This window comes from Takifugu rubripes, chromosome 20, assembly GCF_901000725.2.
Source record: "Takifugu rubripes chromosome 20, fTakRub1.2, whole genome shotgun sequence".
NCBI classification, from domain to species: domain Eukaryota; kingdom Metazoa; phylum Chordata; class Actinopteri; order Tetraodontiformes; family Tetraodontidae; genus Takifugu; species Takifugu rubripes.
Window position 1 is genome coordinate 7,845,615 of NC_042304.1, and position 25,033 is coordinate 7,870,647.

The 25,033-nt window shown below is 48.8% G+C and overlaps 1 protein-coding gene across 5 annotated transcripts in view; it reads right to left on the reverse strand.

Annotated features, from left to right (window-relative positions):
* sema6bb (sema domain, transmembrane domain (TM), and cytoplasmic domain, (semaphorin) 6Bb) overlaps nucleotides 1-25,033 on the reverse strand; it is an 85,954-nt gene that overhangs the window by 24,919 nt on the left and 36,002 nt on the right. For 4 of the 5 annotated variants that reach the window (XM_029828543.1, XM_029828544.1, XM_029828542.1 and 1 more), the window contains 9 exons: nucleotides 18,223-18,350; nucleotides 17,494-17,608; nucleotides 12,340-12,400; nucleotides 12,186-12,248; nucleotides 5,595-5,693; nucleotides 3,828-3,918; nucleotides 3,531-3,650; nucleotides 2,955-3,043; nucleotides 2,074-2,291 (listed from right to left, as the gene is read on the reverse strand). In XM_029828543.1, coding sequence (XP_029684403.1) covers nucleotides 2,074-2,291; nucleotides 2,955-3,043; nucleotides 3,531-3,650; nucleotides 3,828-3,918; nucleotides 5,595-5,693; nucleotides 12,186-12,248; nucleotides 12,340-12,400; nucleotides 17,494-17,608; nucleotides 18,223-18,322 — 956 coding nt within the window. In that variant the 5' untranslated portion in view covers nucleotides 18,323-18,350. Of the gene's footprint in view, nucleotides 1-2,073; nucleotides 2,292-2,954; nucleotides 3,044-3,530; nucleotides 3,651-3,827; nucleotides 3,919-5,594; nucleotides 5,694-12,185; nucleotides 12,249-12,339; nucleotides 12,401-17,493; nucleotides 17,609-18,222; nucleotides 18,351-22,703; nucleotides 22,875-25,033 lie in introns of those variants that run through there. The other variant, XM_029828546.1, reaches the window with a different exon arrangement.

The following is a 25,033-nucleotide window of genomic DNA, read 5'->3' on the forward strand; positions in this document are numbered from 1 at the left end:
TTTAAAACAGGAGGTGAGTGTGTGTGTGTGTGTGTGTGTGTGTTTTCAGGTGGTTCCCCTTTGCTCTGCAAGGCTGTTTGGAACCATTGTAAGCGTGTGAAGACTCCATCTGTCTGCACTAACAGTGGCCCTTTTTTCCCACAGCTTGGGCCTCCAAAAATACAGATAAGGGGCAGCTGATGAAACACTTTTTCTTTTTTTGCACGTCATCCATTATCGACTTGCTCGTCCTTGAGTCTCTCTTGTCCCTCTCTGGTGCCTTTTTTTTGCTTTTAATACCTGCCCAATATTTTCTTACTTTCCTCTTCCTGCTGCTGAGGGGTTAACCGTGCCACCGCCAGTATGGAGCCTCACTTTTCTTTTTATTACACAAGGGGAGGTGATACTTTTCTTTGCGGCTGCATTTAGGTCGGAAGGTGTATTGATTCTAGGCTGTGGACCAATGTGAGCCTGCAGCGGCGGTTGTTGCAGAAGGGCTCCCAGGCAGTGGAGAAGCACAGACGCATAAAAGGCGAATATTTTTCACTCGCGCAGCTTTGAAAGTGTCCTTGTACAGTCAAAGAGATGAATGCGGAGCGTTACTGTTGGCTAATGACGGGGAAAAAAATGCTAAAAGCAGCATTTAATAAGTGTTTTCAACAAAGTGTCGGCAGAGCAGACAGCTGATTTGTTTCACCACGCTCCCTGAGAGTGAAATTATATCATCAGGCTGACAGTTTCCTCATTTGTTCAATTCGGTCTTGACAGATTTTCCAAAACATTACGCCGCGTCGCTGCGGAATATTAAAGGCTTTCTGTCGCTGGAGCAGAATTGTGTTTTGCAGATGAAATGGATCAGAAGTCAAGCCCGTGCACGGCGTTTATGCTTATGTGGCGCTTCTCTCCCCACGGCGTGATTGCGCCCGGTCCTTCCGTCCGTCTGTAAATACCCTCCAATAATCCCCCCCTTTGACCGACAGCACCTCTGCTTCCCTTTCACCTTTTTCCAATTTCATCGCGTCTTTCAGCAAATCGCCCTTTTGTCCTCATTGAGAGGGTTCCATGTGGTTTAAATCACTCTGTGGCGCACAGTTCTGACCCCTGGGCCCCCGTTCGGCCCCCCTCCTTTTCTCAGGAGCCTCGCTCATCCTGACTTCTGATAGGTGAAGGAAAACAATGTGATGGGCCACAACATTTTCAAGGTGACTTTCTTGAAGTGCCGCCTCCCACTGGGCGTGCGTCAGTCTTCGTGCACGCCTGAATCCATTTCTACATCTGTGCAAATCTCATTAGAGCTCCCAGTGGGACACAATCTCGCCATTCAGGTTTCAAAGGGGGCTCGCTTTGAAACCCACCCTCGTCAATAGGCGTGCAAAAGGCAGGCTGGTTAAGAATTCATCTGGGATATTGATTCCTAACCAGTCAGGACCCACCTGAACGTATCACGTGCGCGTACTCACGCTAATGTCACGGTCACGTGCGGCTGTAGATTTCGGGGATCACGCATGGATCCCCTTCAGTTCCTTCAGATTCTGATGAATTCCCATTGGAGATAATCTGCAGGTGATGGTTGTTTAATGGTTGTGTCTATGCTCGATGGGTCTTTTACCCAGTTAGGACTGGGATGGGCTGGGAAGTACTGCTGGGAACTGGATTATTAATTCAAAGAGGTTTACAACAGTTAGCTAAAAATGGAAAATAGGGCAAAATAATGAATAGCCTCAGCCTCTTTGGTACGAAATAAATGAGGGATGAAAGAAGTTAAATGAAAAGGTTGGTGTAAAAGTAATGTATCGACCCCATACCACAGTTTATAGGTTAGCGTAAACTTAACTGAATTTATCTCCATCGTGGCTGGCAGCTAGGGTCAATACAGACATTTGTTCTCCACACATCAACCGGGCAGAACTTTAGTTATGAGGAACAGGAACAGATGAAGAGGGTGTACGCTACGTGTGGCAGTGGTTCTAAGGTAAGCTTCTTTGATCTGAAAGGACCAAATGTCCTGACCAGGACCCTGTCCCAGCCACCAACCAGAGTTCAACTGAAACCAATACAGAGGACCGAGCTGTGTATCCGTTAGTGGAGGCGCACCTGTTAGCCGGGGTGGAGAACACCCCCAGGATGATGTCTCTGCCGTGCATCCTGATGACGGGACTGGTGGAGTGCAGCAGGTTGAAGTAGAAGTGGGAGTCGCCGGGGACGGAGCAGTTCAAGCGGGCTTTCAGGAAGGACGTCCACTGCTTCTCCAGGACGCGCTGGGAGCCGCCCCGATCGCGCTTGCACACCCGGGCCACGCGTGACACCACCACCTGTGTTGGATCAGGCACGGGAAAATGAACCGTCACAGAGCTCGTGCGCGGCGTCCACTGAGAGCTGAGCTCGGGGGTTCATCTTCAAAAACTCAATCTTAAGCTCCATGACCTCTGCGGGGGTCACGACACTGCAGCGTCTGGCAGATGATTGCTTTAAAATGTTATGGTATAGTGAATTATTCATCAAAATATCATCTCCCAACTCATCTGCAGTGATGAGGCGCTGCTGTTAAAGCCATCATCTGCTCTCTGTAAACACGCACCAGGCTTTAAATCCATTTCCCCCCAAATGTGAGTAAGGAATGTATTTGTTTATGATTTGATGCAGATATCAAATGCACCCCCAGCTGTAATCTGGGTGGGAAACACAAAAAGCTGCCATATCTGCCTCTCGGTTTAATATCCACATCAGTTGTTTGCTCACACCGCGATTTGTTGGTTTGATGCAGAGGTTTGTATGCAGACGAGCGAACGGGAGGATGAAAGGTCACAGCAGACGTGGGGAAAGATTTGGTATAAACACCATGTGTTGGCAGCTGAGATATGATTCTCACCTCTCCTCCTTCTCTTTGCATAGGAACTAAACAATTACAGATTCCAAACTTGTCAGCCTGTGTTTTTATTAGCAAAGCAGTGCGAGACGGTGGACGGGGTCGGTACCTTCTCCAGGTAGTTGAACTCCATGGCGATCTCCCTGAAGAAGAAGTAAATGTGAGGCCCCCACTCCACGGCGCTGATGAAGTACGGCTCTACAGGGAAGGAACGGGGAGCAGGAGCACAGGTGAGAACTTTCCTGAGATGAAGACGGACCGTGACGAGGCGTTCAGAGCCGCGTGTCTGTCCGCCACTCGTTCCCTCCCATGACGCAGAGATAACACGAGGGCAGGGAGAAAGAGGCGAGGGCCGTGCTTAATTTCATTACACGGTGAAAGGGGATTTCACGCACAACAATAAGCTCATTATGACTCCCTGATGTCTCTGAGAAGGCGCTCTCAACACACATAAAGCGCGTCCAGAAGCAGACGGCTCTTTACAGACGGGCCACAGATTCGGCCCTCTGCTGCAGACACACACATCCCTCCCCCGTGTGCGCTCAGCGCTGCTGACGTCAACTCGGAACAAGGAGAAGATGTACGAAAAGGAACTCCCGTCCGGCTAAATGCACAATAAAGCCCAAACGCATTAGCGGGCGGGCACAGGCAAGGCTCACACACTAGCGCAGATGTCGTTAGGTACCTCGGAACCATTTAGAGTCGTGCTTGACGGTGCGCAGAGCCGGGCTGTCCCCGAGGCTACGGTAGATCACCGCATCAATGGCCAGGAAGTCCGTGACCGTGGCTGTAAACAGATTCCCCTCTGAAATACAAACACCAGGAGAACCAATCAGTGAACGAAAGGTCAAGAGCGGACATTAAACGCCCTCCATCTGGGCTCCAAAATGGCTGTCTCACATGAAGGAACGCAACAATATCGGCAGCCATTTAAGTAAAGTCACGTTCAGTAAAGGATAAGGGCAAGCATAATGATCCTTACCTGCAAACAGAGCTACATTGGCATGTTTGGGGTCATACGGGCATCTGGCCATACCACTGAGAGGGTCTCCGATCATCTCCAGAGTGTCTCCCTGTCACACCCACACACACACACGAGCATTAATCAACAGATGAAACAAATTAATCTTCAAAACAGCTAGTGAAGACGCGATGCAATTAAGAGTGTAAGCTAATGCTTCACAGTCATGTGTGAACTCACACTTTTCCATCTATTATCCTCAAGCGCACAGGAATGTGCAGCGGAGCCCTTTTCAAATTTGTAGGTGTCATTTCATTAAAAATCCGCTATAAATAAATCAGGAGCTAGCGTCGCTAACTAGACCCCAAAGAAGCAGCCAGCCAATCAGGAGGAGACAGGCGTGTTGCAGGATGACATTAGTAGCTGACAGATAACAGGCCGAGCGCGTCTCAGAGTTCCACTGCAGCCCTGCGGTACGTGTGAAATACGAGAGACTGAAAATAACAGTTATCTAAAAAAGCCTTTGATTGTGAAACTCTTCTCTTCCCCCCCATCCCTGTCTCAACTCTGCCTCCAACATCCTCATTTATTATTCCCACAGAATAACGCCAACTCAGCCGAGTCGGCGATTAATATTCATGTGTAGTTTTTGCTTCCACGGCTTTGAAATGGTAACTGTAATTGAGCGAGACGGCGATCGTCGTCAAGTGGAGCATATCCAGATGCCTGGTAAAGGGGGGGGGGGCTCAAAGCTTCAGACTCTGGCAAACATATCACGGACGTAGCTGAGGAAATATTCAGAGAACGGCCCAGAATCAACACTCGCATCCTTCTGAACCACTCGTTAGAAGATGTTCGGCCTGGTAAACAGCTCAAACTCCACTTGTCTCAGACGCTCGATGATAATGAGCTCAGCCAACTGCGACGCTGAGCAGCGGGAGAATAACAAGTGTTGGACGTCAAGAGAACACGATACTCTGGCGGCAGGAAGTGACAACGGTGACCAGAAAGTCTTAGACGGGACGGACGTGCGAGGCCACGGACGCGGGGGCAAACTACTGTTGCCATTTTCCTTCTAGCAGACATGAAATAAAGGACTGCAAACGTGGAGATTTTAGCTTATGAGTAAGATCAATGCTATGCTAAAGGCTAATCCTCAAACTCAATGGAAGGAGGCAATAGATTATTAAAATATTACACACTGGATCGTTCCAACCTGACAAATGTCGACTTTCTGCTTTGAGTGAAGCTATTTTGGAAACGCTCTCGATAGTTATACAGAGTTTCTCCAATTCAGCGGCTCAGCAGTCACTTCGTGGTCGCCTGGCTCGTTTCCTCATTACTTCAGGACAAATGAAGCAGATAAAAGGTCTGAGGACGATTCTGGGAGTTGAACTGACATTTGGAATAAACAATTGGTGGGAGGTACAGGGAGACATCAGTGGCCATCATTAGGGTAAAGGAAATAACATGAGCTAATATGTGAGGACGTCCAAAAAAGCGTCTAAAAAGCTAAACTGGCATGGAAACGCATCGCCTCAGATTATTGCGATTACCAAAGTACTCCCAGTTACCAGACCTCTATGGTCACCTCAGCAGGCTCAGCAACAGTGAAAACGGTGCGACGGCTAATGGGACAAGTTCACTGGTGTTGACTGATCACGTGACGGTTGAGGGACAATCACAGAGCAGATGGATGATTAGTTTAAATACAGGACAACGGGAACGTTGGGAAAACTCCGGTGTAATAGGCCTGATGCAGTTACCGCGACCACGTGCTTTACTTACCGTGTAATTGGCACATAATGGGTTGAAAGCGTTGGTCCCACACACAAACAGACCTCCTCGGCTGCTGAGGAGCACCTTCATGAAATTACGGCATTCATCCTGCAAGGACAGAAATGGGACCGTTAAGGGAAGCGGAGGACGGAGACCAGAGGAAGATAAAGGAAGAAGAAAGGACGACGAGGATTCACAGCCCTCCGCAAACTGCAGCTTCTCGGTTGCCTAATGTTGGAATTATCACACCATTAACACTGTCAGTCACGCTGTCGAAGCCTGTGGGGACGCTGAGCTCGCCCCCCCCCCCCCCCCCCCATCACGTGCACGTGGACAGGCTGCCCTTGACTGACAGACGCTCACCTCAGCTTCGCCTCAACAAAACCAGCTTTGAAGCTAATTTCCCGGCGTGAGGCTTCAGCTCGGAGGCTGAATAAAAACACGCCGCAGTTCCCTCCCTCCAACAGGCCCGTCGGCGTGGCAGCTTCCACTCCAGGGTGGCAGCTTCCACTCCGGCGTGGCAGCTTCTACCCCGGCGTTGCAGCTTCTACCCCGGCGTGGCAGCTTCCACTCCGGCGTGGCAGCTTCTACCCCGGCGTTGCAGCTTCTACCCCAGCGTGGCAGCTTCCACTCCGGCGTGGCAGCTTCTACCCTGGCGTTGCAGCTTCTACCGCGGCGTGGCAGTTTCTACCCCGGCGTGGCAGCTTCCACTCCGGCGTGGCAGCTTCCACTCCGGCATTGCAGCTTCTACCCCGGCGTGGCAGTTTCTACTCCGGCGTGGCAGCTTCCACCCCAGCGTGGCAGCTTCTACCCCAGCGTGGCAGCTTCCACTCCGGCGTGGCAGCTGCCACTCTGGTGTGGCAGCTTCTACCCCAGCGTGGCAGTTTCTACTCCGGCGTGGCAGCTTCCACCCCAGCGTGGCAGCTTCCACCCCGGCGTGGCAGCTTCTACCCCGGCGTGGCAGCTTCTACCCCGGCGTGGCAGCTTCCAATCTGGCGTGGCAGCTTCTACCCCGGCGTGGCAGCTTCCACCCCACACTGGTGCAGCAGAAATGGCTTCAACTTCATCTGCTGCCTCGGGACAGGGACGACTGGGTGACAGCGCGTACAGACGATAAGCAGACTACAGCCAGGACAGACGCTTCGTAAACGCTCCACCTTTTCGCCGTACTTGGGCCACATGGTTGAATGTGATCGCCATTACGGCATCGTATGATTGCATTATTTCCTGAAAAGGAAAACATATGGGATGTCTGGAAGAACACTTTGGTGACGCAGTTCCTCCTTCCTTTGTCCTCCTGCACTTATCTCAGACCCACACAAGAGCCTCGGGGATTCAGAATTCACATTCTTCCAGCTTTTGGCTTTAAAATAACAGTCGTTCACCTTTGTAGAGAGACCCAGTGTGTGTGTGTGTGTGTGTGTGTGTGTTTGTGTAAGTGGTGATATACAAAAGATCAATGGGGAGCAGTCGCCAGCAACCCACTCCCCAAACTCCGACAGTCTCTCAGCCTGGATGGCACCAGCTCTGAGAGACTCACACACAAACGCAAACAAACACACTAACACACACACCACTAACACACACACACACACACTGGTCTACTTCAAGACCACCACCCACACTGATGTCTTCAAACAGAGAAGTGGGTCTGGAGTGGTGGTGACATGCTGAATGATGTGTCTGAGCGCATAACTACGTGTGTGTGACAGTAGACCTTGCGTGCATGCGCGCGTGCACGTGTGCGTGTGCGTGTGAGACATCAGAGGGAAAGCGGCGATATGAGAGGAAGTGAGCATTATTCCAGATGCTTCGCTCTATCCCCTCGCTGACTGCAGGCTTCTCATTTTTCACCCCACAAAGACTGGAGCGCTGTCCGTGCGCGTGACGGCCGTGCACGCCCGTGCGCGTGCTTATCGAGGCACAGATGCGGGCTCGTAAGTGGGAGCCATTTGCATGCTGGTGCTACAGCGAGTCAGTCGCTGCGGTCCGAGCTGTAATCACAAAGCCAGATGAAGCACTTCTCATAAGTCCAAGTGCCTCCATCTGACGAGCAGAGATCCAAGGTGCTAAACCGCTGCGTAAACGTGCCCATTTGGCAGCGCTTGCACGCCAAATGAAGCCCGCCATTTCTGCAGACACCTTCAGCCATGGTCTGCCATCAGGGCCCACCTGGCTGTAAGAATACTGTATTCCTGAGAGCTCCCAGGAAGTGAATCAGGTGTATCTGTCCCAACCCAATTAGGATAATGACACACGGTGGAGCAGTGTGACGATGAATTAACCAGAACCCCCGTGTTCTGCCCCCCTCATTACTCCCCTGGGATCAAATCTGGACAAAACGCCACCTGAGCTGGCTGACAATCCTTCCTGAAATCCCAGATGACAGCAGTCCTCTGCTGCCCCTCTGGGCACTAAAACATTAATCTGCGGCACCGGTGAATTGAGGAGCAGCAAGAGGGGACGTAGAGGGACCGGGTTGGATGGTGCGGATCTGCAGGGCGGGCTCGGATCAGAAATCTGCTGGACGCTCCGCAGGCAGCCTGCTTTAAATCAGCGCGAATCCCATAATTCAGATATCAGCCGAGGCTAGCTGTCCTCTGCAGATGTTGCCTGACTAATACTTCCCCTACCCTCCTGGATCCTCCGTGCCAAACACTTCCCACACAAACGCAAGTGATGGCGCACACATGGCGGCGGGGGAGCTCCAGCAGTTTCCCCGTTGCTACGACACATCTGCTTACAACAACCTGCAGCAGCCAGACACTTAAACGCCTCCACGCATCTGCTTTCCATCTCGTGTACGCAGCTCAGATTCAACCTACAGAAAAAAAACGTCCCTCTCTCTTTTTCCCTGAACTGGCAATGATGTCTGACGATGAGGCCAAATCCGAAAAACAAACAGCAGTTTGACTTCTGGACACAGTCGGCGTTCACATGCACGGCCAAAACGGCCGTTTATCTGATTTGGGATGTGCTTTTCATCCCGGTTGAAGCCATCGCAGTGTTCTGACTGGGTTCTGATGATTGCAACAGGAACCAGTTAAGGCAGCAGGCCCACATCAGGGGGTCGCAGTTAAAAAAACAAAACTGCTCCTCTTAATCTTAAAAAGTTTCCATTACATGCCTGACTGCTCCCCCGATGTTAGCGGCCAGAGAGGAGAGAGCAAAGCTTTGCCAAGAACCGACACACACACACACACACACACACACACACATGGAGTTTTGGCTTCGTTTCTTTTCCACTCATTAACAGACTTGTCATTCCCAGAAAAATCCCTGACGCACATATTCGGCTGTGAGAAAAAAAAAAGATTTGCGACAGGAAGGACTGTCATGTTTGTGTTTTTGGAGCATGTGGGCGGGAGATAAATTAGCAGCGGTCCCGAATGAGCAGCGATGCGCTGCTCCGTGCGCTGCGGCATTACTCAGCATGTTAAGGCTAATCCGCGCACCCCCTGCGACCTTCCACCCCGTTTGATGGTGATTCTGGCTGAAGGCGCCACGGGCTGCCAAAATATCAAACATCAGGGGGAGGAAGGCAGCAAGGGAGCGCAGAAAAGAGAGAGAGAGACCACCTGCTGAGGGAAATGGCGGCTAATTAATTGTAATGAGCGATTGAGCTCTGCAATCGTCGCCTCTTCATGGTGCCGTTTGAGCGTCCCAAGATTGCTGTATTAGCAGGCGTGTGCCAGGCGGAGTGATCCAAGTTGAAGGACAACGCGGATCAACACCCCAGTGAGGAGCAGAATCAATCATTCGTGTAACCAGCCTGGGGCTGTGACCTGGAGCCAGGCCCGAGGGAGGGGCCTGCTGGTGGGCACCTGGCAACCAGCACAGAGATGGCAGAAGTGTGGCCCTGTCACCCATCGTGAAGGTGGAGGAGGGGTCTAATCTAACTGTGCTGCTGATGCTAATGTCAGGTATAATGGAAAATATTCACTGCAAGTTTAAAATGTTTCATTTCCAGTTAAAGCATGTGCAGCACAGCAGCCACACCAGCCTGGACCGGGGAGCCTGGGGAGTTTAGCTTCCAGCTAAAAGCATCACACTAACCCGAAGTAAACAGACGGGGGCTTGGTGCAAACCACCCACACGGAATGTGGGGCCCTCGGTAACTCGACCTTTGACCCCAGTGCTGGGTGGGTCACAATGAACTGATTTACAGATGGCTATGATCATTATTTCAGGACACATACCTGTTTAAATAAAACACCCGACTAGTCTCCAGTCTGTCACGAGTCTTTTAGCCCCCCCTGGAAATGCTAATAAATGCGAAGTAATCTGACTAAAAGTTTGAATCATTTGACAGCCCCAATTAATAGATCATTTTAAGATCCTGAAAGATTTAGGTTGAGTGGTTAACATCCAAGAGAGGAGTTAATGTATGACAAATGACTTCGCAAGGACTTGTCAGAAATTTAAAAAATGAAATATCAATTTAGGAGCTTAAGAAGCTGTGAAAGTGAAACTGGCTGCTGGTCAGCCAGCTGAAAACCTCTGGGAGCACAATCAACCCCGTATTGATCAAACAATCGGCCTAAGTGCTGCTCAGTACGCCCATCCACTCTTTTAAAGTGCTCTGTACGGGACTACCTTCGTTTACATCTACGTGCCGTCCTGACACGTTGGCGGAGGGCCACCTCGCCCCAAACCGCCCCAGGAGAGGTGAGGAGCGAGGCGAGGGGGGAAACGGATAAAAAGGGCAAAGTGACGGACAAAAAAATATGACAGCAGGAGACTTTTGCGTCCCCCAACAATCGCTTAGTCGATGGGAGTGTGAGAAAGAATAATGAATTTTTGGGAGGGGGGGCAGTTCAGGAGAATACTATACATGTCCTTTGTGGTCGGCCAAGCAGAAACATTTAATTACAAAACCAATTACGAGGCGGCTGATGTGTCACCACTGACACAACCAAACCCCCCTCGAGCAGAACAGGACATTTTCTGAAGGTAAAGAGCAGCAAAGGAGACAGAATAAAAAGATATGCGTAGGAATATTTAGCCGCGACTACTTCACTTATATATATTTTCACGCATTCGTTTCCAAATTGTGTAATTTACTGAGCCAAAATGCTAAAGCAGGGCGCTTATTTCCACAACTACTACTGAAATTCCTTAATAATTCTTATTTTTATATATATATATTTAAAAAAACATATTTTCTGCACTCTATTTGATACAGTTGGGGGCAACCCTGATGCGTTTGTAATTACCCCTCCATTCTTCCGGCCGTGGCCTGGCACTGCCTCCTGGGTGGCTTCTTATCTGCCTCATGTTGTCGTCTGACTCACGGCCTGACCAGCCAGCGCAGCCATTGGGGGGGGGGGGCAGGAGACCTTTCATATCTCGGCGTGCCCCGCAGCTTTCCTTGGGTTCGGCCAACAGGGACCCGCAACCATCCACCCCCCCACCCCATCATCACACACTCCCTTTTTCTCGTTTCAGCTCAGCTTTTGTCACCGTCCTCATATTCTCCCCGGTGTTTCTGTCTGCCGCTCTCTCACCTGATTTAATGTCAGGTGTTCTCTCACTGTGTTTAAATCATTTTTCTCTGCCCAGGGGGGACAGCGGCTCTCTCTCCCTCCCACACACACACACACGCGCGGAAGGACGGACGGAGGAACACAGGCTGTTTATGTGCGGCTGAGAGCTGCTAGGAATGTGTGCATTGAGGATATAGGAGGCAGTCAGGCGTGGGACGCTGGTGCAGTTCACCCCATCTCCACGATCACCTCGCTCTCCCGACGCCCACCGGCGTTTTCTGAGGGCACAAAGTGAATTCCTGATGCATGATGGCGGCACAAGTGGTGAACAGAATGGGAGTGGCTTGTTTCACATGATAGAAGTGTGTGTGCGTGCATGCGCGCCATGCGCGCGTGTGTGTAAATGGTTAAAATGAGCAGAAACAATGAGATAATTGATGCACTCCAGGCTGTATCAGCATGGGGTGATCGTGACACGAGTGGCCCAATCACACAAAGCTCCACACAGACTGTGACACAATGATTGGGAAAAGATAGTAGGATGTGACTATATCTGTTAAAAAAACCTGATCCTGTGATGGGGTATTCTCTGTCCTGATGGATGGGGCATTACCAGAGGTCTGTTCCTGCTGTTGCAAGGATGGAACTCATGCATTCATAGAGAGGAAACAGCCTCCGCGTATAAAGAGAGGCAGAAACGAGATAAAAATCAGATTTTGTCACAATTTAGGGAACGTTGTATCATGGAAAACTCATAATATCACAAGATATGTTGTCATGAATGGGCCCATTGACAAGATCATGAAAATCCGATCATCATCTGATTTCTGGACATTATTCAAGTGATCATGTAAACAACATAATGTGATCTGCTTCATCCGATACCGGGAGTTATCAGAGGGTGAGAAATCAGATTAACACGCCCAGATTTCTCCCCAGTACTGACAGTGTATCTGTTTGATTTTATTGTTTTACGCCAGCACATGTTAAAAAGAGATGAAGAGAAAAGAAAACAAACAGGAAGTATAAATACTGGACAGCAGCAGCGTGTAGCCTGTACTAGCTCAGCTCAGCTCTATTAGCTCCCACAGTAGCAGGAATATGGATCTCTCACCTCATGTTTGCCCTTCATCCTACAGATCCTGATATCGTTCTTGTTCGACTCCCATGTGCGTTTCTGTAAATCACACCCAGCAACACGTTTATTCTCCGTACAACAATCGTTTCTAAACAGTGCATCCCTCATGGCCGCCCAGCTTCGTGCTCACCTTGCTGTAGAACATCTCATCTCCCGCAACATTGTCCAACTCCACTCGGAAAAGGTCATCCCTGGAGACGGAAAACAGAGAGCGATAGATTTAGAGTGGCCTTCTGCCAGCACAGGGTTTCCGGAGCTGCAGGTCGAGCCTGAAAATCAGGGCTGCCGCCAAAGAACAGACTTTATATTAAAGGTGAAAAACAAAGATGGGTCAGTAAAAGAGTGAAAATGATGGTTGCAGAACCCTAATCCAAGCATTTTCTCATATCAAGTATTTCACTGCGGTGTCAGTGGAAATGAGAAAGAGTACTTGTCGCCATTTTAAAGCTTAATCATTTTCATTGTACCTCATTAAACCTGCCTCGCTGCATTAAATACGCCGCCTGGTCATCAAATCAACTTATCCCGGTTACTTGAAAATAAGTCTATAATCACATTAAACGAGGCATTAATCGAGCTCCTACACACTGCACCAAATCCCCAGAACTGCCCTTTCTCACCCCTGATCCACCAATATTTCTGGAGCCACCTGATGTGAAGCAGTTATTGATCGAGGCCTTGATTTCTGTGGCTTTGTCTGTGCACGGAACGAACAAGTCTGCCACATCTCTGTTACTGCAGCAGAATGGATCCAACTAAACCTCACTGGAATGCTTCTTTCTCTGTTTTGCTTCTGCAGGTGCTGGTTTTACATCCTTTTACATCAATAATCTTGCTTTTCTTCCATTTTGGAACGGACCCCCAGTGGCCACTGGTGGTATTACAACATTGTTTTGTATTGACGCAGCATACTATGGATGTTTCTTGTACTGTTGGATTCTACCCTCTTCATTCTAGAGACAAAACCTTTGCTGCCTGTATCCATAGATAGAGTCCAGTATCTCCATCACATCCTTCTGGCACCATCATGAGGTGAGACCTGGCTGCCGGGGTTGGATTATCTCACTTTGGCAGTCCTGGACAGCGGAACATCTGCCCCCTCTCGTCCCGATAACCGTATTTCTGCAGCACCTCGATGTTTTTGTCAGATTACATTTATGTACTCAACAGTCCCAGAAGGGAACAACGTGCTGAAGTCAAAAACCATCAAACGCTTGCCGGATGTGTTTGTGTTTAGGTCGGAGTTTGAGTGTTCTCCAAAGGCTGAAGAGGGTGAAGAGCGCGGGGCGTAATCTCATCCAAGGTTGACTCAGCATTAACATAATGGAGCAGCACCGGGACGAGTGTTTGTCAGGCGGTTGTTCACGTTGCTGCTTCTCCTTCCCTTTCCTGGCCAGTGGTGGCCAGAGCCTGTGGCGTGAATATTTCCACGCGTGCTGGTGGGATTCATTTTACACGAGAAGAAAAGGCCTCATTTGCGGAGTCGGATATGCATATTAAAAAACGTCCATTTTCTCGCCTCTGTCTGCCCTCGTGCGCGTGTCTGAGTTGTTATTTCATAAGCTTCCTGGACCTTTTTTGTCCCAGCTAATACAACACCAACAAAGATTCGAGAGAAACCGTCAAAGATTTCCTGTATATCTGCAGTAACCAGACCCTGAACTGTCTCCCGTGGGCCTGCACAACAATGGTCAATTTAGAGGTCGAGACATCTTAATTCATCAAGTTTCTTCCATTTGTTTTAGTTCTCCTCCACACCACTTCGGCCAGTTCGAGGCGTGCGTTGCAGAACGGCCGCAGGATGAGGCTGGTGGTGGACTGCAGATGAAACGTGTCAGAGAACAGCCCGTCTTTGTCAGAGATGAGGCATGTCCAGGGTTGATTGATTTTCCTGCTTACACACAAACACACACACTTGTCTCCCTTTGATAATTCTTATATTTAAAATGAAAAGAATTTCTAGCATTTGAAGACCTTTTGAAATGCTGTGAAACTGTAAGCGAGGCTCGGACCATTATACCTCTCTCCGGATCCCTCTGCTTCTTTTAAACTAACTGTTTCAAACTTGTGTTATTACATAGACTAAAAACTTTTGGAAATTTGTGCTATATCTTTTCTGAGCCCCCAGGCTGCGGGAAAAACTCCAAATTCAGGCACTTCCTCCACTTAATTCACATGCTGAATATGAGCCAAAAGTAAAACGAGCCTGATGTGGCTGTGCTAATATCAATATTGGTGGTTTCACAGCTTATCTTGTGCTTTTTGCATGCGTGTTTGAGTTTTCTGATTCATTCTGAGGTTCATTTCTCTTCTGGTTGGACCAAAATAGCATGTTTGATGGTATCAAAGCTGTAAACTATGACAGTGAAGAGATAAATACTTTACAACTCTCTGTGATTTCTGCATTTTTTTAAATCCGTGTGTGCGTTCGAGCTTGTCTCCACACGCTCGTCTCAGCCTGGCAGCTCTTCCTCCGTTCACCTTCGCAATTTTTTGCCGCAGCTCAGCGTCTCCCTGTCCGTGAAGCATTTGTCCCGACACGGACTGTATCATGACCTCTGAGGTCAGCGTCTCCGGGCTAATAAACCGCGTCTGGCGACCTGCCAAGCCTTCCCTTTCCCACCTAAGTATAATATCTCCTTCTGTTCACATTCAGATCGGCTAAGAAGCAACCGATTCATTGGGTCATGAGAGCGGAAATCCACAAGAGCCACAGATCATCTCGACAGCAACGGACCAGGACTTAACGCAGCGCAGTGCTTAACTCCACCTATCACCAGCCAACACACAGTTTACTCTCCTCTAACGAGGTTGGAAGGACAGAGACACGGAGCTGCTCTCGACAGGTGCTCGCTGCAGACTTTTAGCGGCCCCCGCCGTCTGAGGAGCAGCTATGCTAATGGTGGCAGGATTTGGCAGAGGAGAGGAGGCGTCTTATCAGGGCCACGCGCTCTGTTATGTGGGTTCTTTCCCCAGTCATACCTGGCACCACACAGGGATTATTTTTACACGACTCTTTTTAAACTCTGCCTCCCCTGACTGGGGCTCACACAAGCATTTGCACATGTATCATTCCTAGGCTGATATTTTCCTGCCAGAAAGCTACAAACACCATTAGCAGGAAATATATAAATATACTTCGAAACCGTCTTTTCTCTGAAACGCTCTGAAACTGGCAAGCGCTCGTATTTTTAGGTAGCAGTCCAGCGTTTCATTATCATCCGCTTGGCTGACACATTCGAAGTTTACATCCACTTTTTTTTTTAAACCAATTAAGCGCCGGTTTCTAGCTGATTGGGGTTCTGGTTACGCTGTAAAGCAGAGCTGGACACTTCAGACAGTAGCCGCCTGCTTTACGAGGCTGCGCGCACGTGTGCGTTTAAAGACTCTGCGTGCAGACAGAACGGCTGGAAACAAGTGATCCTGTTTGATTTATTTCCTACGGTCCTCTGTAGCGAGGTTAGATCATCGGGATGCCTGCAACTGGGTCATTTCCTGGACCAGTGTGGCCTCACTTATTGGAAACCACTTCAGTCTTCTTTCATTGTGGTGCTCCATCCAATAATCGACACCATATGGGGGGGGGGGGGACCGTGTCTCTATTTTTTCGCATGTTCCACGCTAAATTAAATTTTTCGACAACACGTGCAGTAAATCTCTGAGTCTGTGCTTTTTGTTAGCGCGGCTCCTGAATGGCTGAGGGGGGGGGCAGCGGATGCGTCTTTTTACGGTGTAAATCTGGTGCAGCTGAGCCGAGCGTCTTTGTCTGGACCCTGCTGACCACCTCGCAGCTCCTGTTCAGGATCAGTGCATTCAGCAGATTGTCCGACATGTGCTGGCACCATCACGTGCACACTCGCAGTGCCAAGCAGTGCTCATGAAAAGAGGATTTTGTAACATATTTTACGATTTCTGTAACATATTTTTTTTACGGTGGTGTAAATATGTCTTTAATTTGTGCTACTTCCTGCTTGCAAAGCACCAGGAGGTCTCATAGGTCACGATTCAACCCAAGCTCAAACATGACGTCATATTAAGTTTAAAAAAATGATTACTTCTGTTGTTCTCCTGCCTCCTGAACACGAAGAAAAAACAGCCGCAATTGTCAAAAGTGGCCTTGTTTGTGATTTCAGTCATCCAGAGAACAATTTCACAGACGGGGCTTTAAAAATAGTCCACAAAACGGGGGCACATGATTGACTGCTATGGCAGTTTTCAAAGAAATGCAGAGAGCCGGTCTGTGAGCAGCATTATTGTATCTGTGTGTAGGTCTAAATAATCAAACTCCGAGAGCACCTCTCTATGGCAACGGCTGCACGTCTGTGTCGCTCCGACCACCGAACAGCAAAGCCTGAGGAAAAGAGGGGCTGCTGCTTTGTAACAGAGGCAGCTCGACCAGCAGAACGCTGTCAGAACTCTATCTATCTATCTATCTATCTATCTATCTATCCATCCATCCATCCATCCATCATCCATCCATCCATCCATCCACCCACCCATCCATCCATGCACCCATCCATCCATCCATGCACCCACCCATCCATCCACCCATCCATCCATCCACCCATCCATCCATCCATCCACCCACCCATCCATCCATGCACCCATCCATCCATCCACCCATCCATCCATCCATGCACCCATCCATCCATCCATGCACCCACCCACCCATCCATCCATCCACCCATCCATCCATCCATCCATCCACCCATCCATCCATCCATCCATGCACCTATCCATCCATCCATCCACCCATCCATCCATCCATGCACCCACCCATCCATCCATGCACCCACCCATCCATCCATCCATCCATCCACCCATCCATCCATCCATGCACCCACCCATCCATCCATCCATCCATCCATCCACCCATCCATCCATCCGTCCATCCATCCATCCATCCATCCATCCATCCATCCACCCATCCATCCATCCATGCACCTATCCATCCATCCATCCACCCATCCATCCATCCATGCACCTATCCATCCATCCATCCACCCACCCATCCATCCATGCACCCATCCATCCATCCATGCACCCACCCATCCATCCATCCACCCATCCATCCATCCATCCATCCATCCATCCATCCATCCATCCACTCATCCATCCATCCATGCACCCATCCACCCATCCATCCATCCATCCATGCACCCATCCATCCATCCATCCATCCACCCATCCATCCATCCACCCACCCATCCATCCATCCATGCACCGATCCATCCACCCATCCATGCATCCATCCATCCATGGAGCTTCATCTCTCCTGCTGTACCTGGCTCCAATGTAGAGCGTCCGATTGATCTGGAGGATCCTCTGGATGTGCAGAGGCTCTTGTCTCAGCCACGTCCGGTGGGGTCGGCCCAGAAACACCGGGTGTCTTCTCACCACTGACGGCAGAAGACAGAACAGACGTCAACAACATCCCTCCATCGCAGAGAGACGTGAAGAGAAATGATTTTTTGTCTTAATCGTTTCTGACAGTTCAGACATCGGCCAGTCACTGACGGTGATCCAGAGACAAAGGTTTTTATTTATATCCTCTAATTTTTCTTGCGTTTTCCCCTGAGCCTGAGAGCGATTCCTCCGTCTGCCTCTACAGTCTCGCACTCTTTCTGTGCATCTATAATTTAAATGTATTGATCTCCTGCAAGTAAAATCTGAGTTACACTGGCTCAGTGCAGTCTGACATTAGCGTCTGGAAATCAAATGATCAATATCACTGATCTGCCATCAGATTTTGCTCAAACCTGACAGCCAAGTTGATGCAGAGACTCAAAGTCTGACTGTGTGTGTGTGTGTGGGGGGGGGGTCACTTCTGCTTGACCCCGCACACCCTGACCGTGACACTTCGTGTGAGAGCTTTACTGACTGGCACAGCCCGCACTCTGAACCCCCCCAACATTATTCAACACCCCGCGCGCTGAGCCAGCGCCCACGCCTCACGCTGGATGACCCGGAGGAATGCAGGGGAGAGCGTGAGTGAAGGTCAGGAGGTCATCACCTTCAGTGGGGATGAAGTTGAGAGGCCCCGGCTCCTCTGGGAACGCCGACATGGCGGTTCGGAGAATCCAGACCAGCAGGAGGAAGGAGGGAGGGGTCATGGTCTTCACCGCAGCCCGACGATGGACTCTGTGGACATTTTTAAAGAGACAGGGACAGAAAGAGGTGAGTGTCTGCCAAAAGAAAAAAAGGCAGATGAGTGATTCACGCTGACAGGCACACACTGTCTTTCAATTAATCTGCAGCTAAATGACTGATTGTGCTTTCTGACTGGAGCTTTATCTCTGTATTCCTGCAGCCCCCCCCCCCCACACCCCCCGCCTGGAGTGAGGGATTAAACCGATGAGGTAAAAGTGCCGAGTCAGCTCAGAGCAGAGTGTGGCACAGCGAGACCACATCGAGGACGGCGTATGGACTCCTGATGAGAGTCTGCACGGGCGGAGTCAGGCAGGGAGGGCGGCCCCCCCTCGCCCGGTGGCGGCTGTTATCGCATCTGTGATCAGACGCGTTTCAGTTCTGCTGAAGCCTCAAACGCCGCCGTCCTATCCTTCCCAAAACTCCCACCTGGTTATCATCTTAATTCCGTGCGCCATCCAGTCATTTGCTTTGTAAATCAAGTGGGGGGGGGGCTTTACATGGCCGCCGTTGCTGGAACGGATCGCTTCACGCACCATCTCTGATTTGAATTCTCCAGGTCGTATTTCCTTATGCAAACCTCCCCAGGATTTCACTGTAAACGCTCCATGGTCACGGATGTGTGCGAACTATGCAAAAACAAACACTTTGCCGGCTTCAATGGAAACAACTCTAACAAAAAGAACGCCCAGAAAGTTTTAATAATAATAACAACAGGCAAAACACTGTACAATTCTTCGCTTGGACCATGACTAACTGAACGCAGGCGGTAATTCTATACGATGAAAGCGGCTCGCCTCCGCAACCCTTTGTGCTCCGGCTCCTTTTTTCTGCTGCCGACACAAGCAGCTATTGTGGCAACCATCCTTTTAATGGAGCCCCAGACAGAACCTTATCAGGACGCGCGATCTTTGCGGGACATTTCTTGAATTCCCTGCCCTGAATCCGAATAAAAAGCGGGAGCCATGCTAATTACCCAACACCCACAAGCTAAATTGCAGGAGGTGAAGGGCAAAGAGTCACTGTGTGAAGAAAGGAGATCATAGGGGATGGAGTGAGAGAGAAATGGAGAGAGAGATAAGAGACACATTAGAGAGAGGAGATAAGAAGCCAGGAAGTCAGTCCAGCCAATGAGGTATTCTATTGTTTCGAGTATTAATAATGTATGAATAAATGTCAGGAGGCGTGCATTCGATTAGTATAATTAGACACCCTTGGCTGTACAATTTCATGCTACAGCAGAATAAATAGATACACGACACAAATATAACTGTGTTTGTGTGTGCACGCATATGTGTGCAGTACAGAGCGCTAGTGTCACTGTAATTATGACAAATGGCCGTGGCCGATTCCATCGGGGGGAGCTGTGCTGCGCGGTACAGGCCGTGCCTCTCATATACCATTATGACTGAACAACACACGCTACAAGACCACATATACATTGTGCCATTTGGACAAGACGCTAATCCAAAGTATTCAAGCCCCAGGGTGCCATAGCGCCACTCGCTGAAAAGTGAAATGGCAGCAGATGTTAGCACAGTCAGGTGGCACATTACGGTCTCCAGTGTTTGAGGCAACATTCCGGCGCGTCTTATTAGCGAGATTTATTCCTTCCTTCGTTTTTTATTAATGATTTCAAAACACCAAAAGTTTTACTCCGTTTTCAAGGTAAGGTCAATCTCTGAAGATATGGGTGCCTTTGAATCGGAAGCTGCAGCAGCTGTGGGTTTGGAGGCCTGTCGGGATTGTTGCACAGTAGAGAAAATTCAACGTTGAGCTCCGTTCTTTTTACACGGGCTTGTTAATTTGTCTGTTTCCACTGGATCAATTTGACCATGGGCGTTTAGGCAGCTAATTTTCCAAACAAAGCCATTAAGATACCACAGCGCTGCAGACGAGGAGGAGCTGGGAGGCTGTTGAGAACGGAGCCGTGTCTCCCAAAATCGATGCTCCTTCACAGACATCTCAACTGTGGCCAGCGTGTAGAAGTCGAGGACAACAAATCACGGGCCGATAAATGATGTCTGCACGTCTCTGGTTGAGCTGTAATGAGGACTGATGCTGCTGTGGTGCAGAAGGAAGGAAGAAGAGACGGTAAAAGCGGTATGGAGAATCTCCCCAATCAGGCACAGAATGTTTGCTACTGTCTGCCAAAGTCTGAATTCTTTCCATCCACGTACTGTAGAACAGAAGAGAAGACAGGAAATGGAGGTTTCTAGTGGGTTTGGTTGTTGCTTATGGTGGCTGCTTTCATTTACTCTGATGGAGATGGAGGACTTAATCACGCTGATTAAGAAGTTTCCTGGGCCTGTATTCACAAAGATTATCAAAGTCCTCTCAGAACTCCTAACTCAGCCTAAAAATTCTTAGCAAGGAGCCTGAGCTTAAGAGTGAGTGACTCTGGGAGCAACTGAGGAGGTGAGGGTGACCTCGTTGCTAGGTGACGCCGTCTTCTAAACGCTGTGATTGGTTGCATCAAAAACAAATGCGCTCCTGGTGACGACAGGACAGGGCAATTAACCACCACAGCACTTAGTCTGTATGAAGAAATGTGCAATCCTGAAAGCATTAGCATAAGCATAAGAACAACAGAGTTCCAGGAGGGAAATCCGATGCAAGAGAAGAGGAAAATAAGCACGTTGCCCAACGTTGCACAAGCAAAGAGTGTAAAAGCGCTGGTACGTGCTGTAATCCAGAGGGGGAGTGGAGGTCGCAGCACACAAACTGCCTCTCCCCAAACTTTCGTATTTATTGTATAGGAGGAAACATATGTGAATCACACTTTTATATGGACATCGCTACATATTAGATGTATGCTATATATTCATATAGATGCTTGAGTGTGTAATGTCTCTTCTTCTGCTCTGTCTGTTTCACCATCTTGTCTGTTTAAGACAATCTTGGGCTTATTTATAGTCCTCCTCCCTCCTCTTAAGTTTTCCACCTTAGGAGCTCTCTTAAGGACAAAGATGCTTTGTGAACAGCTTTTATCTGAACAAGAGAAAAGATTTTTCTCAGAATGATGTACCTGGGAGCTTCTTTTAGCTTTAGAATTAGCCCTCGCCTACAGTCCCTGGTCTTTATCCACGAGAGACAGAGGAAATTGCCACTCTGAGACAGCTTCAAGGTTTAGTTCCAGATGCTGTAAAGGTTCTTTTACGTAGATCTGCTTCAGCTTTAAGTTGGATAAAGGCCAGTGAGAGCGTGTGAAGGACAGAGGTGAAGGTCTTCCTGTTCCAAAGGTAGGATCAGTTATTCCTTTGGCACCTGACCTCCTGCAGAATTGTCCACGCTGATGTCAGGCCTGATAACAACATGGTGGTGGACCGCAGAAAGCAGCCAATCGGGGTTCGGCTGATTGACTTCGGCCTGGCATTTCCTTTTGGTGAACAGCCTTTTTTTCCCAAGCACCAGGGTACAGAGCTGCAGGAGTGCTGCCAGGCATTCACCTCCTCACTGAGGCTGAATATACGTACGCTGTCTCTGGGTGCACTGCAGCTTCTTTGAGGGGGAAGACGAATACGATGAGCTGAAAACCCAAGATTACGCATGTCCCAGATATCAGGAAAACACTAATAAATGGAACTGCGGTGTTATCAGAGGATATTTGATTATATTATCTAACATAGGGGCTGTCAGTAATCTGACAGCAGTATAACCAAAATAATGCAGCGCCCGGAGCTTCAAAATCTCCACACAGAGGAGGAATAAATTCAACCACGCTCTATTTTTACTCCGATATTTTAGATCAAACTATATGAAATTGAGTGTTTGCAGTGTTCTGCTGGAGGCCTGACATCAGATTAACGTTGCTGTGACAGAGAATGACGACTGAAACATTAGCAGGTATTGTTGAAGCATGAAACTCAGTGAAAAGCCCCGGCCGAGCTCCCCTGAGTTCTATCACTCATGTAATGTGAAAGGCTTGTAAACAGAACCGAGGTCTCACTCCCCACTCTACATTTCCCCTCAACTGGAGAGAGATCCAAATCAATTTGTTATTTCCTGGTCCAAAAAAGATGTTTAAATAAACGTTATTTCTCTTAATCTGATAGATCCACAATTCACTGAAGTGTCTCCGCTGAACTTATATCCTCTCTTCATATCTTTACACAAGTGATCATTTGTCCATCTGTTTATCTGTGATTTAAATGCTGCTATAATGCTTTTTTAAAGATAATAGTACAATGTTGCCATATTAAATCCAGCCCACAGTTCTCAGTAGGACTCTCAGATGAGACGCTAGAATGTAAACAGCATTGCGATGGGTAAAAGTGTTCTAATGGCCTTTATTACGGCGCAGTGGAGAGACATAAATCAACACAGGCCTTTGGATTGTCTGCTTACTGCTGTGTCCAGTTTCCCCTTGCTCTGATTTTCTTGCTTTGCTCTGAAGGTCAACGGGAAGTGGCGAGCCTGTGCAGGTACATGGGAGCGTACACGGAGAAGGCGATGAAGTTTATGTTTCTGTTGTCTTTGTGTCGACCTAAGGACACCCCGCAGATTACCCTGGCTGCCCCACTTCCTGCAGTGAGAGACGAGAGCTTCGCTGAGTGTTGGCAATATATGGCCGCTGATAGCCAGTATCTCGGTACATCAGCATTAACTCGCACGCCGTGCACGGCCAAAGCACGAGAGGAAATAAGGACGTAGGAAATGTCTGGGAGCGGGGATTTGAAGCAGAGATGGACATGAATAGAGAGGCTGTTTTAAACAACACTGCCGTATGCAGACATGACAAGACGGGACAAAGAAACTGTCAAAAAAGAATGGGGGGGGGGGGGTAAAGAGAGTTTCAGGTGAAGGAAATACAGGCGAGGCGTTCAGAAGAGGAGGAGAAGCCAGAAATGTGTGAAATGAGGCAGATGAAGTGAAAGAAAGTGGAATGTATGAGAGCTGGTACGACTGAAAGCAGGATGTACGATGGCACCGGGCAGGAGAAACCCCACAAGGCCAAAAGAAATGATGGCGATGACACTCCCGGGTCACTACTTGAACCGCAGTCTGCACATCATAGTGCACGCAGCAAATGTGTTCTCATTTAAGACGCACTTTCGTGAAACCAGATTTTCACTCCTGCTTGGCTTCTAGTGATTAGATTTTCTAATTCAGTTTTTCTATAAAGCCATGTCGCCTTGATCCAGAGCTAAGAACTCTCTGACCTGCTTATGATCCAGTATGATTCATACCTCATGTTTGGCACCGGCCCCTCGGGTTTCCCCGGGGGAGGGGTTATGGTCTCCGCTGCTGAGATATTTCTACTGATTACATTTAATGCGCTTCAATATGAACAATGTGCAAAGAACAGACTAAGAGCATTTGTTCCTCTTGTATCTGATTAGTGCTCATTGTTTGAACTGCGTCTTTGTTGTTGCGCGCTAACGTACCTTCCCTGCAGTGACATATTATATAAGCTTAGCCGAGTCTTTTGCACAGATGGACAGCTACGCCAGCACATTTGCAAGAAACTCAACACACATGCAGACAAGAAAGCAGCTCAGAGTCACGTCACACTTTAGTTTGCTTCATTCACTTAAGTCCAACCGCATCTTCTGGGCCTTCGTCTCTCTCTGGGTTAATGGGGAAATGATGCTGGAATTTGCTCCTCAGGACCTGAATGTAGTCGTGCCTGGGTCCAGGACAACCATGGGCCTGTTTACTAGGTAGTTACATTGCCATGATTTGCCAGAGCCTGGCCGGCATTGTACATATTTAAAAGGAGAGGGAGAGAGAGAGAGAGAGAGAGAGAGAGAGAGAGAGAGAGAGAGAGAGAGAGAGAGAGAGAGAGAGAGAGAGAGAGAGAGAGAGAGAGAGAGAGAGAGAGAGAGAGAGAGAGAGAGAGAGAGAGAGAGAGAGAGAGAGAGAGAGAGAGAGAGAGAGAGAGAGAGAGAGAAAAGGCTGACAAGGGTAAAAAAAGGAAGAGAAGAGAGGGAGTGGACAGTAAATGAAAAATGAAGAGTGACCTTTGAGCACCGAAACCCCTTTCCCATGTGCTGAACAACATCACGGAGAAGTGTCCGTGGAAATATGTGCAGCATAGGCAGATAGACGAAATATTTCAACAGTCCTCTGTCTGAATCCGACCTCCAGAGCTTGTTCTGGCCCCCGTCCCTCTAACAGTGACGCCATGTTCCGTCAATTAGCGTGGGATTGTCTTTTAACAGTTATAGATGTCTAATTTAGGAGAATTTAAAGGCTGGTGGTTGAAAGATGTGTCTGACTCATCCGGTCTTTAGTGCATGAGCCTGCATTAACGGGTTAAACGTAGCGGGAATCAAAGAGCAACATACTTTTGAAGGCTTATTGTCACGGAACAGATCTTTATGGATCTTTGGAGTTGCAGTTCTGTCAGTGTTAACCTTCCTAATCTATGGAATTATAGCTGCCGAGACAAATGCAACATAGACGGAATACAACAATGATTTAGCCACCGCGTCACATACGTGCATCAGCCTTCGAGTGCATCCGAGTTTTCATTTAGCGGGGACCCGAGGGCCAAAAATGCAGGAAAGCACGAAACGGAGCTGGGGTGGATCCCCCAAACGACCATTAGGGTGTCAGAGCCATGTTTGAAGCAGCCCCCTCCTCACAACACAGGAGCGCATCAGCTAAACATGCAGTTTTCATTTATTTGAAAGAGGTGCTGTAAGCTGCATGACATGGGGCCCCTACATATG